At 43.1% G+C, this 12,447-nt stretch overlaps 1 protein-coding gene across 11 annotated transcripts in view; it reads left to right on the top strand.

Annotated features, from left to right (window-relative positions):
• LOC128346393 (uncharacterized) overlaps positions 1-12,447 on the top strand; it is a 231,906-nt gene that overhangs the window by 66,930 nt on the left and 152,529 nt on the right. For 9 of the 11 annotated variants that reach the window (XM_053299646.1, XM_053299642.1, XM_053299640.1 and 6 more), the window contains 4 exons: positions 2,755-2,885; positions 4,871-5,041; positions 10,443-10,523; positions 11,252-11,523. In XM_053299646.1, coding sequence (XP_053155621.1) covers positions 2,755-2,885; positions 4,871-5,041; positions 10,443-10,523; positions 11,252-11,377 — 509 coding nt within the window. In that variant the 3' untranslated portion in view covers positions 11,378-11,523. Of the gene's footprint in view, positions 1-2,754; positions 2,886-4,870; positions 5,042-10,442; positions 10,524-11,251; positions 11,524-12,447 lie in introns of those variants that run through there. The other 2 variants (XR_008316941.1, XR_008316942.1) reach the window with 1 other exon arrangement.

The following is a 12,447-nucleotide window of genomic DNA, read 5'->3' as shown; positions in this document are numbered from 1 at the left end:
CAGAATGTACTTAAACATTCCTTACTGAAATCAGTGGAGCTTAGAAGTGCTACTCTCTGGCCAGATCATGCTTAAAAACGAATGACTCGGGCTTTTGTACATAAATGTTATCTGACCCAGAAACCCTTTTCACATGCAGACCACAATGTGCGAACAGATCTTCTGCATGTGCCAGGGCCTTCCCATTCACTGCTGTGTGGGGCATGTACATCAGCGCTGCACACCTGTGGAACTTGTGCCCTGACAACCCAATGAATGGGAAAGTGTGGTCATACCACACTCTGCCTGCATCTCTGAACACATAAGTGCTTTGGATCAGGCCACACTTATAAACAATCTTCCCTGATCATGGAATATTAATGATGCATGCCATGTGTTATATGTCTAGGTAACCTTCAGAGTCAGACCAGATTATTGTAATGTACTCTGCATAGGTCTGATTTAAAGACCATCTGGAAATTTCAATTGGTTCAAAATATGGTCAGTCACCTATCTATTGAATTGAGTAAGCCAGATGGAGTGCATAACAGCTGTGCTCAAAGAACCACATTGGCTCCCTGTTGTTTTCTGGACACAATTCAAACTGCTCCTGGTAATGACTTTTAATGACACAGACTTTATGGAGTCCTTCTCCCATATGAATTCCAACATGCACTATCATCAGGTAAGACCCCTCTTCAAGTACCAGTTTTGCTTGCTGCTATCTGGCACAAGCGGTAGGGTCTTTTTCATAACAGTGACACCTGTATTCTGCAACTCCCTTGCTAAGGCCGGGAGCTGCAAAATACAGGCCTGGTCTGTTATTAACTTTAGGATGATCATAAGGACTTTACAGGTATTTTGACAGGCCTTCAGACTGATTACTGGATTTTCTATAACTGGTTGTACTTGTTACTTTCAGATTTTTTAAGATTGTCCTGTAGTCTTAAAATGACTGCTTTTTACTGGTTCTTTGCTCTTCTTCTGTCATTTTAAAATATGTTATTGTTTTTGGCATTTAATATAATTGTGAGTTTCAGTCTTGTAAGGCATTCTGAATGTGTGACTGAACCATGTGAATGGGATTCACTTTTTAAAATATATAAAATACACATAGTCCTGCAAATAATGTGGTTCTTACATGAATGCTACAGGTGAAACTCAAAAAATTAGAATATTGTGCAAAAGTTCATTAATTTCAGTAATGCAAATTAAAAGGTGAAACTGATATATGAGATAGACACATTACATGCAAAGCAAGATAAGTCAAGCCTTAGTTTGTTATAATTGTGATGATCATGGCGTACAGCTCATGAAAACCCCAAATCCACAATCCCAGAAAATTAGAATATTACATTAAACCAATAAAACAAGGATTGTAAATAGAACAATATCGGGCCTCTGAAAAGTATAAGCATGCATATGTATTCAGTACTTGGTTTGGGCCCCTTTTGCAGCAATTACTGCCTCAATGCGGCGTGGCATGGATGCTATCAGCCTGTGGCACTGCTGAGGTGTTATGGAAGACCAGGATGCTTCAATAGCGGCCTTCAGCTCTTCTGCATTGTTTGGTCTCATGTCTCTCATCCTTCTCTTGGCAATGCCCCATAGATTCTCTATGGGGTTCAGGTCAGGCGAGTTTGCTGGCCAATCAAGCACAGTAATCCCATGGTCATTGAACCAGGTTTTGGTACTTTTGGCAGTGTGGGCAGGTGCCAAGTCCTGCTGGAAAATGAAGTCAGCATCCCCATACAGCTCGTCTGCAGAAGGAAGCATGAAGTGCTCCAAAATCTCCTGATAGTCAGCTGCTTTGACCCTGGACTTAATGAAGCACAGTGGACCAACACCAGCAGATGACATGGCTCCCCAAATCAACACAGACTGTGGAAACTTCACACTGGACTTCAAGCATCTTGCATTGTGTGCCTCTCCATTCTTCCTCCAGACTCTGGGGCCTTGGTTTCCAAATGAGATGCAAAAGTTGCTCTCATCAGAAAAGAGGACTTTGGACCACTGAGCAACAGACCAGTTCTTTTTTTCTTGAGCCCAGGTCAGACGCTTCTGACGTTGTTTGTTGTTCAGGAGCGGCTTGACAAGAGGAATACGACATTTGAAGCCCATGTCCAGGATCCGTCTGTGTGTGGTGGCTCTTGATGCACTAACTCCAGCCTCAGTCCACTCCTTGTGAAAGTCCCCAACACTTTTGAATGGCCTTTTCCTGACAATCCTTTCCAGGCTGCGGTCATCCCTGCTGCTTGTGCACCTTTTTCTTCCACACTTTTCCCTTCCACATAACTTTCTATTGATGTGCTTTGATACAGCACTTTGGGAACATCCAACTTCTTTTGCAATTACCTTTTGAGGCTTTCCCTCCTTATGGAGGGTGTCAATGATGGTTTTCTGCACAACTGTCAAGTCAGCAGTCTTTCCCATGATTGTGATTCCTAATGAACCAGACTGAGAGACCATTTAAAGGCTCAGGAACCCTTTGCAGGTGTTATGGATTGATTAGCTGATTGGAGTGGGACACCTGGAGCCTAGACTGTTGAACCTTTTCACAATATTCTAATTTTCTGGGATTGTGGATTTGGGGTTCTCATGAGCTGTACGCCATGATCATGACAATTACAACAAGTTAAGGCTTGACTTATCTCGCTTTGCATGTAATGCGTCTATCTCATATATCAGTTTCACCTTCTAATTTGCATTACTGAAATTAATGAACTTTTGCACGATATTCTAATTTTTTGAGTTTCACCTGTATTCTCCCTTTAGGTTTCATCTCTGAAGATATGTTTATGGCCTGGGTGCAACACCTTCCACGAGATATAGTGGAATCTATTCTGAAGTTCCCAATAATACCTCCAAGTCTAAGTGACTCTAAGGTTCCTGTTTCTTATATGAATGTAAGTAGATATTTTGGTTTGATTTGATTTGATTTGATTTGATTTCTTTCCCCCTTTTTAATCTTTCAGCAGTCATTAACAGGGGCGTAGCAAGGTGGGAGTGGGCCCAGAGACAAGATTTTAAAATGCACCCCCCCCCTGAAGCTCAGCTCATGAAGTAAAGAAATCTTAAATGAGGCTGAATGGTGGTAACAAAAAGCATAATATCCCCTATGTGCCACAATAGAACATCATCCTAAATTATTTTTAAAAAGGTTTTGTAAATTGTGGACAATGTAAGTCATTTAATGGTACTAGAGAAAGACATGCTGTTCTGGTAGCTCTGTGTCTTAACACTCACATCAGTTTCGGAGGATGAATACAACTGAAGGAAGCCCAGGCGGGTGCGCGGCTGGGGGAATCAGTCATGTGACTTGCATCTGGAGGCCCCCCCAAGGCAGTGGGCCCCCAGACAATTGTCTCCCCTTGCCCTATCATAGTTACGCCCTTGGTCATTAATTGTGGGAGATGAGAAGTTGATTGACAATATGTACTAATCGCGGGATGGGGAGGGGTTGTGCCTCAGGGGTAGAGCATACAGGTTTGATCACTGGCATCCCCAGGTAGGGCTGGAGAAGATCACGGTCTGAAACCCTGGAGAGCAAATGCCAGTCCGTGCAGGCAGTACTGAGCTAGATGGACCAATGGTCTGACTAAACAGAAAGCCTAGTAATATCTTCCCATGATGCATGAGATACAAAACAACAGGATTATATAAGCCATGTTCAGACATGAAAAAGCAATGGGGGATGCTACGTATCTCCCTACAGTGTCCCTGAGTGTGTCTGGAAGCTAAAGTACCAGGAAGCATTACCCTTCTCACCGTCTTTGCAGCTACAGTGTTTGTCTGAGGGGCAAACACCATCAGCGTGATAGTGGTTGCTTCTGTGATCAAAAAGGTGGGGTGCCCCAGCCTTCTGGTCAAAGGGATGGCTGCCATCACACTTATGGTGTTTGCCTCTCCAGACAACTGTGTAACTATGAAGAGTGCTGGGAGGGTGATGCTTCCCAGGATGTCAGTGGCAGTATGGAACTTCCGGGCATGCTCTGGGACATTGGACATGAATACTGCATCCCTTTTTTCTGCGTCTGAACAGGGCTACAGGCAAATCTGAGAATTCCTCAGAAGTTTTGAAAATAACTTAAAAATTATTTTTTCAGATGCTATGAAAAGTTTATAAAACATATCTTTTGGCAAAGAATTAATATACAATCCTGTCACCTTTCAGCATAATAAAACATTTCCCCTTCTCTGTTTTAGGTAACATATAAATACCCACCACTTTTCTATCTAAACCCCTCCCCTTAAAATAAACAAGAATGAAAGAGAACAAAAAACGATGGGGTGGTGGTGGGGGTGGTGGAGGAGACTCCAGTCACAGAATCACCTAACACTAAACTCTACAAACATATCAATTCTACGAATGGTTTTCATATTACCTGGAACTTGTCATGAACTGCCTTCTTAAAAATAAGCAATTCTCCCATAAGTGGCCAAAAGCAATAAACCAGAAATCCATTGTTCTATCTCACTGAAAAGGACTATTGGTTCAGTGCACAAAAAGCTATATTGGTTTCAGCTCTAATCTTGGTGTGTCCTTTCTTCTTTCAGTGTTATGTACTACAACTTTCATTTTTTAAATTATTCATTTAACAGCTGAATGTTTTTTCGTTTCCCCCCCTCTTGTTTTTGTCCAATAGTCATTCTTACCTATATCCAATGGATTAAAGTGCAGAAGAGGTGAAATCAGGATGCTTTAGTTATTACTTTATTCTGATTTGCTAAACATGTAACGTTCTCATATGAAGCTAATGCAATTTCCTAGAAAATGGCTCAAACAGAATTCATCCACAGGAAGGAAGGAAGGAACCTCATCATCAGAACTAAAAAAAAAGTTTCCATTTTTCTTCCAGTGGCTTTTGGATTTTCTACTTTGTTTTTGCAGATTGCTGAGGATGATCAAGACAAGCAGGGGCTGGATGATAGGCAGGTTTTTAGAGTGGCTACAGAGTTATCCAGAAGAAAGAGAAACTGGAAGCTTCTTGCTAGCAAGCTTGGCATTTTGGAGAAGAACTGCTCCCATCTGGAACATCAGAATTTGGAAATGAAGAACCAAGTAAGACATTTTCAGGGTAGGATAGTTTGCCAGGATTGGATACAGCCTGACTCAAAAAGCAGGAGAGTGGCTGTCATCAAAATTCACAAAAGTCAACCACTCTGTTGCCCCTCACTTGTGCACTCTGATGTTGAAAGCAGCGGACTCCTGAATGCAAAAACAAAAACAAACCCTAAACAAACAAACAAACAAACAAACAAACAAAACCTTCCTCTGCCCCCGAACCCTCAAATACAATTGAACAAAGTGAGCACAAACTGTGCTGGAATAAATATGACACCATTTTGAAATCCAACAAATTTCCCACTTGAGAAATGACATCAATCAGATGTAAATAAATACTGCTGAACCCCTGGGAACAAGTCACTTCTTGGTGTAGAAGAAGTAGGGTGCAGTGACTAAGGCTATAAGCTGAGATCCAAGAAGATTTATTTTATTTTATTATTTTTCATTAATATTCCACTCTTCCTTCAAGGAGCCCAGAGTGGGCTACATGGTTAGTTTTATCCTCACTACAGCCCTGAGACGTAGGTTAGGCTGAGAGTTAAGTGACTGGGCCAGAGTCACCCAGTGAGTTCCATGGTTGAATGGGAATTTGGACTCAAGTCTCCCTGGTCCTAGTTCAGCACTCTAACCACCACACTACACGGACCCATTCAAGTTCACCATTCAACTCTCACTTCAGCCATGAATTGACTAGATGCAGTTTCCGAACCCGCTGTTTCTCAGCCTGAGCCTCCTGCCTATGGAGGATCATATAGGCCCATTCACACGTTATGTTCAACACTCGTACAACGAGTGTACAGTGTACACCAGTACAGTTCTGAACACAGGTTCATTCATTCACATGTTATGCTAAAGGCAGGTACAGAAGCACAATTCCTGTCTGTACCATGTATCTGAAGGACCTGTATCCAGGTTCACTTTTAAAATGAACACAGGTACATTCTAGGGTTGTGCAATTCGGATTTTCTGTGTTTCGATTTGTAACCGAATCGAAACAACCCTGATTCGATTTGGATCCGAATCTGACCCATCCGAATCACCCCAAATTTGATTCGGATCCGAACCGCGGCTGATCCGAATCGAATCAATTTGGGTTTGGGATCTGTCCTATTAATTTCCCCAGATTCCCAGCTTTCATTTTTAAAAAAAGCTAAGCTCTAGCCCTTATAGAAGTGGAGTTATGGAGCAAAATGTGTGGTCACTATTTTTTAAGTGTTCGGATTCTTTGGTGTATAATAACTTTCACTCAATGAATCCTTATGAGGATTGGTGAATTGTTGAAGGTTTAGTGTCTTTGAGGAAGATTTGGGGCATAAAGTGGGATCAGGGGTGGAAGAGTGTGGTGAGGTGGTAGTGCCTAATGGGTGGAGGCTACCACCCTAATAATAATAATAATAATAATAATAATAATAATAATTATTATTATTATTATTATTATTATTACATTTATATCCTGCTCTTCCTCCAAGGAGCCCAGAGTGGTGTACTACATACTTGAGTTTCTCTTTCACAACAACCCTGTGAAGTAGGTTAGGCTGAGAGAGAAGTGACTGGCCCAGAGTCACCCAGCTAGTTTCATGGCTGAATGGGGATTTGAACTCGGGTCTCCCTGGTCCTAGTCCAGCACTCTAACCACTACACCACGCTGGCTCTCTAATTGCAGAGGGATTGGGCAAAGGGCTAGTTTTTGGTGAATAGTTGAAGGTTTAGTGTCTTTGAGGAAGATTTGGGGCATAAAGTGGGATCTGGGGTGGAAGAGTGTGGTGAGGTGGTAGTGCCTAATGGGTGGAGGCTACCACCCAAATTTCAGAGGGACTGGGCAAAGGGCTGGTTTTTGGCGAATTGTTGAAGTTCACGCATCTTTAAGCTTTTTCCTCATAAGTTATAATGGAGCTTTCAGCAGCCCCATAAGTGCACTTGGGGGGTGCTGGGGTGGCCCAGAGTGAGTGGTGGTGTAGTGCACATAGGGTGCCAACCACTCCCATGGGGTTGCTAACCCATGGGGTACAGGGTTCTGTTGTTTCTGAGGTGGTCTGAGTGTAGATTCTGTGGTAGCAAATGAGAGTGGATTCATGGTTTGTATTGAAAATCTCATTTGCTATCAGAGAATCTACACTCAGAACACCTCAGAAACAACAGAACCCTGAACCCCATGGGCTAGAAACCCATGGGGGTGACTGGTACCCTCTGTTCACTACACCAGCACTCACTCTGGGCCACCCCAGCACCCCCCAAGTGCACTTATGGGGCTGCTGAAACCTACATGATTTCCTATGGAAAACTTCAACAATTCACCAAAAACCAGCCCTTTGCCCAATCCCTCTGCAATTTGGGTGGAAGCCTCTACCCATTAGGCACTTAACTGTAGTTGGCACATGGCAGTTGACAATTGGCACTGTCTAAAAGACAGTCAAAATGAATAGAAGAAATGAAGGTGTGTAATGAATCCTCATAAGGATTCATTGAGTGAAAGTTATTATATACCAAAGAATCCGAACACTTGAAATATAGTGACCACACATTTTGCTCCATAACTCCACTTCTATAAGGGCTAGAGCTTGGCTTTTTTTTTTAAATGAAAGTTGGGAATCTGGGGAAATTAATAGGACAGATCCAAAACCCGAATCGATTCGAATCGAATCAGCCGCGATTCGGTTTGTACCCGAATCTAACCAATGGACCACAGGAGTGATTCGTTTTGTCTCCGAATCACCCGAATCAGCTAGATTCGGGTACAAATCGATTTGTATCCTAATCGATTCGCACATCCCTAGTACATTCATTCTCACAAACATGTGTACGAGTGTACAGACAGGCATCTGTACAGTCGTACAGCATAATTTCTGCATCAGGCTAAGGCTAAACAGGTTTGATTAAAGGTTTCCTCAAACAATGTATGTAAAGTGCTTTGAGCACTCTAAGGTGTGTTATATCAATGGTTAATATTCAGGATATCAGTGCTCGAGTTTCCCAGGTAAGTAAACCTTACTTCTAGGTCAAAACTAAAATGGCTAAAAACCAACCAAGCAACCAATTAAACGTCACATACCCATAGCCTAATGCAGGGATAGGCCACCTTGCTTTCCAGCTATTGTTGAACTACAACTCCCATCATCTAAGGCTTTCCAAACCCACTGTTTCTCAGCCTGAGCCTCCTGTTTGCCTATGGAGGATCATATAGGCCCATTCACATGTTATAATGGGAATTGGGGATGATGGGAATTGTAGTTCAACAACAGCTGAAGAGTCAAGGTTGCCTACCCCTGGCCTAATGTTCTGAGGTTCAAACAAAATTAAAATGTTTACAAAAGTTCACAATTTGTCGATTCCACTCCCCCCCCTCCCAGTGTTTAATTCAAATGCACTACTCTACATTTACTTCAGGTACTTGGTTAAGTTCTGTTGCCTGTAGTAGACAGGTACCAGAACCACCAGCTGCATTTGTGTAATAGTCACTTAGGACCTGTGTCTTCACCACAGACGTAGTGTGCAATCTTAAACTCAATTCCTAGGGAGGAAGTACCACTGAACACAGTGGCTGACATCCTGACTAAAATTACTAGAGAAAGTCCTGTTTAAATTTATCAGTCCTTTATAAGTACTATTGAGTAATTTAGTCAAGCTGTCAGCTAGTGGGATTTGCTTGCCAGTAAACAGGAATAGGGTTGCACCGTTCAATTAGTTCAACAGGCATTTTCTGTTCCTGGGGAAATCCTATCAGTTTGTCATGTAGGCATGCCTTAGGATAGAATTCTAATCTTGATCAAAATTCAAGACATAAAGGTGACAAACCAAGATATATTAAATATAAACAAAATGTATTCAGAAGAAACAATGAACACAATATATGAAAGACAGAACAATTGCTATGAAAAGGTCAAACAAATGGTACATTTAGCCTTAAAACCATTCAACTGAAAGGTTTTTATTTTTTTAAAAAACCACCACACAAACAGATAATTCTCTGGTATACAAATTTTTATAGGGTTTTGTTGTTGTTGTTGCAAGAGAAAATGCCCCCTTTTCTGCCCTGTGCCCAAGTGGAACCTAATTCCACAAGTGCAGCATTAGGATATGATTTTTTGCCCTCGGGCAAAAAAAAAAAAAAAAAAGCTGCATGAAAAAGAAGTTTAAACTTTTATTACACTCTAGAGGAATTAGTTTCTCATTTTATGAACTTGAACTACTGACGAAGACCTTGGGTCAAAATAGTTTTGGATGTTCAGTTACTGATCATTTTGAGATGCTTATGGCTATGTGGTATTTTGGAATGGAATGTACAAATTTTGTATAACAGAAAATTGTGTGTTTTTCACCTTTTAGTTAAATGGGATGAAGCCAATTGTAGCTTTTATTTGTTTGATTTACTCAGAGTATTGGACGGTTCTACATATATTTTGTTCATTGTTATTGCTGAATATAATGAGGCTGTTCTCAAGAGTAGCCTACTAAGAACTTGTGTGGAGGGCCAGGATCCGTCCAGATCCTAGCACTCCCATGCAGCCTAACCCCACTCCTTAGCCCAGCTCTTAGCCATGGTTAAAGGCACAAGCATACACTTAACCTGGCTGCCAAGATCCTGTGCACGCAGCCTGAGGAGACACAGAGATGGGTGTCTAGAGCGTCCGTCTGACTGGGGCATCCCCCAAAGCACCACACTCATCATGCAGTGCTTTGTGGGATATCCAGAAGCCGGGGGAAAGGGTCTCAGCCCATGTTGATTCATGCTGCTGGGAGTAGCACTAATAGTGATCTGTGCTGCTCCCAGCAGCGCAGATTGTGTGGGCATGCTGATCGTGCACTGAAGAAATGAAGATCAGTCATCTGGGGGAAGGTGGGTTAAACTGCCTTCCTCCCACACCCACCCATGCAGTTGTGTGAATAGCCCCATTCTGTTTGAATCTGATATATTGGGGCTATTCACACGACCGGGCGGGTGGGGGTTCAACCTACCTTCCCTCAGATGATCTTCATTCCTTCAGTGAATGAGCATTTCTTCAGTGCCTAAACAACCCAAGTGCAGTGGCTTTGGGGATTCGCCTGTCTGTGTCTCCTTGGACTGTGTGCAGCCCGGTGAGACCCACAATCCCGGCAGCTGGGTTAAAGGCACGCTCATGCTTTCAACCTCAACTAAGAGCTAAGGAGTGGGGTTACGCTGCGCGGGAGCGCTGGGATCCGCACAGATCCCAGATCCACCCGAGCCTTGTGGGAACAGTGTCATTGATTTATTAGTATTGTGACTCCCTGAGTTTTGATCATTGTTTTTGTTACGGTTGTTTCTTTTGGTTTTGTTGATAAAGTCCTGACTCTGGTCACGCTCCAGCTGCTCCAGCGCCTCATTGAAAGAGCATGGAGCACACTATTATTTCATTGACACCCTGCTTTTCTTCCATAGCACTCAAGGTGGCATGCACAGAGTTTCCAGGCAATCTCCCATCCAGGCACTGACCACCTAGAACTGCTTAGCTTCAGCAAGGTGAGCCACCATGTGCTCTCAATCCGTGCCCTGGACCCAACTAACAATATGACATATTGTTTCCTGAATTCTCGGTGTGTGAACCATCAGTATTGAATGTCAAGTACTCTTTTCCTTTGGATTCTTAAAACTCTATATGGAAAATCGTAGGCATGTGCAGATCAGTCTGAGCTCTCATGCAGTCATGGTATGAGCTGAAGCGTTACAACGTGTAACCATTTCTCAGTTTAGATTGGTGCATGTATGATACAGGAAATCATTAAGATCCTCTGGGATTATCTCCGGCACAGTAATGGGGATTGTGCTCTCCCCCACCTCCAGATTATGTATTGGGCATGCAGTATTGTCAGTTACTATTGATCTTGTAATATATAAACAAAAACCAACAGTCAGGCTTCCTGGGAAGTAAATACCTCAAATAGTTGGCTTGGCTTTACATAGTTGTTGTGACAACTATGGCAAAGAGTTGACAAACAGTGAAAACTGCTGGAGTTTTCTGGATGTGGCTCTTGTCCAAAGCAACCCCACAAGCTCATCAGTTTCTAGATTTCAGGATGGGCTGTAAACATGCTTCGATCTGTGAAGATGAACTGAACAGGCACAGCAGTTATTGTTCAGATATAGGTAGGAACCTAGACATGAACAGTACATGAACAATAGAAGATTTTACTGTAGCCACTGGGAAATGGCAGGATCATATAACACTCCATGTTTGTTTTTCTGTGCAGATCCTGAACATGCTACAGATGTGGCACAGAGCATGCCAAGAAGCTCCACTTCCCACCCTGCAAGCCGCCTTGAGAGAAAGTGGCAATGCAGATATTTGTCACGAAGTATTCCACTTGAGCTTTTAAGGGACTTTTGCTAAGAAAATATCATTGTTTTGGAAAGTGCCTGTAAGGCTAAGATTGCATATTTCAAGGATCGGGTGAGTGTCTTTCTCCGAGATGTGAATGCATTCATTTATTCTTTTTGGAAAATAAACAGCAAAGTATGTGAATATGTTCTTATCCTGTTTGCACAATGCACACTTAATAAGGCTGTTCTCACGAGCACTCTATCCCAGGCTAGGACAGCCTAACCTTGATGCTGGCTGACTGCCTGACCCAGCTTTTTACCCTTAACCCCGACACTGGGGTCATGTGTTTGCAGCCTGAGCATGTGCAGAGACAGATCCTTAGAGCGCCCATCTCATGCACTACACTCCCCCAATGCACTACACTCAGCATACAGTGCATTGTGAGATATGTGAAGGCTGGGACGTATTGTCTTGGCCTCTGCAGATCTGTGCTGCATGCAGCAACACAGCTTGTCTGGGATCATGGTCCACGCTCCCAGCAGCCTTACTGGATCATCTGGGAGGAAGGAAAGTTATGCACAGCCTTCCCCCCGCCATCTGCCCTCCCCACCTCCCGGTCATGCGAATAGCCTTAATGTATAGAGTTTGCTGCACCAAATGTGGTGTGGGGCACTGGTTTGGGGTCAGCTCAATATGCAGCTAATTGTGTCATTTAGAGGTCCCTTTAATCCTAGAAGTGCTACGGACGGAGCACTGTCAGAGACCGGTGGTAGGAGCCGACTTAGGCTGCCGATACCACAATGCTGTGACACCACTTTGGCAGTGGGGGAGAGACTGACTGAGTCGGGGGAGAACTGACTGGGGGGGAGACTGTCTGAGTTGGGGGGCGGCTTAAGGCAGGGTTGGGGGAAGGCAGGGCAGGGAGCCAGATTGTCCGGGGAGGGGTGCAGATGTTCTGCGCAGAGCCAGCTAGATTTATTTATTTATTTATTTATTTATTTATTTATTTATTTATTTACACAGTCAGACAGGTGTTATTGATTGGTTTGTTTTATCCAGACATCGAGTCCTTCCCAAGGACCTGGGATGCCAGAATTTTATTGTCAGTGTTGTTGCTTTTATAGA

This window comes from Hemicordylus capensis, chromosome 2, assembly GCF_027244095.1.
Source record: "Hemicordylus capensis ecotype Gifberg chromosome 2, rHemCap1.1.pri, whole genome shotgun sequence".
In the NCBI taxonomy this organism is placed as follows: Eukaryota; Metazoa; Chordata; class Lepidosauria; order Squamata; family Cordylidae; genus Hemicordylus; species Hemicordylus capensis.
This window is presented reverse-complemented; position numbering and strand designations above follow the sequence as displayed.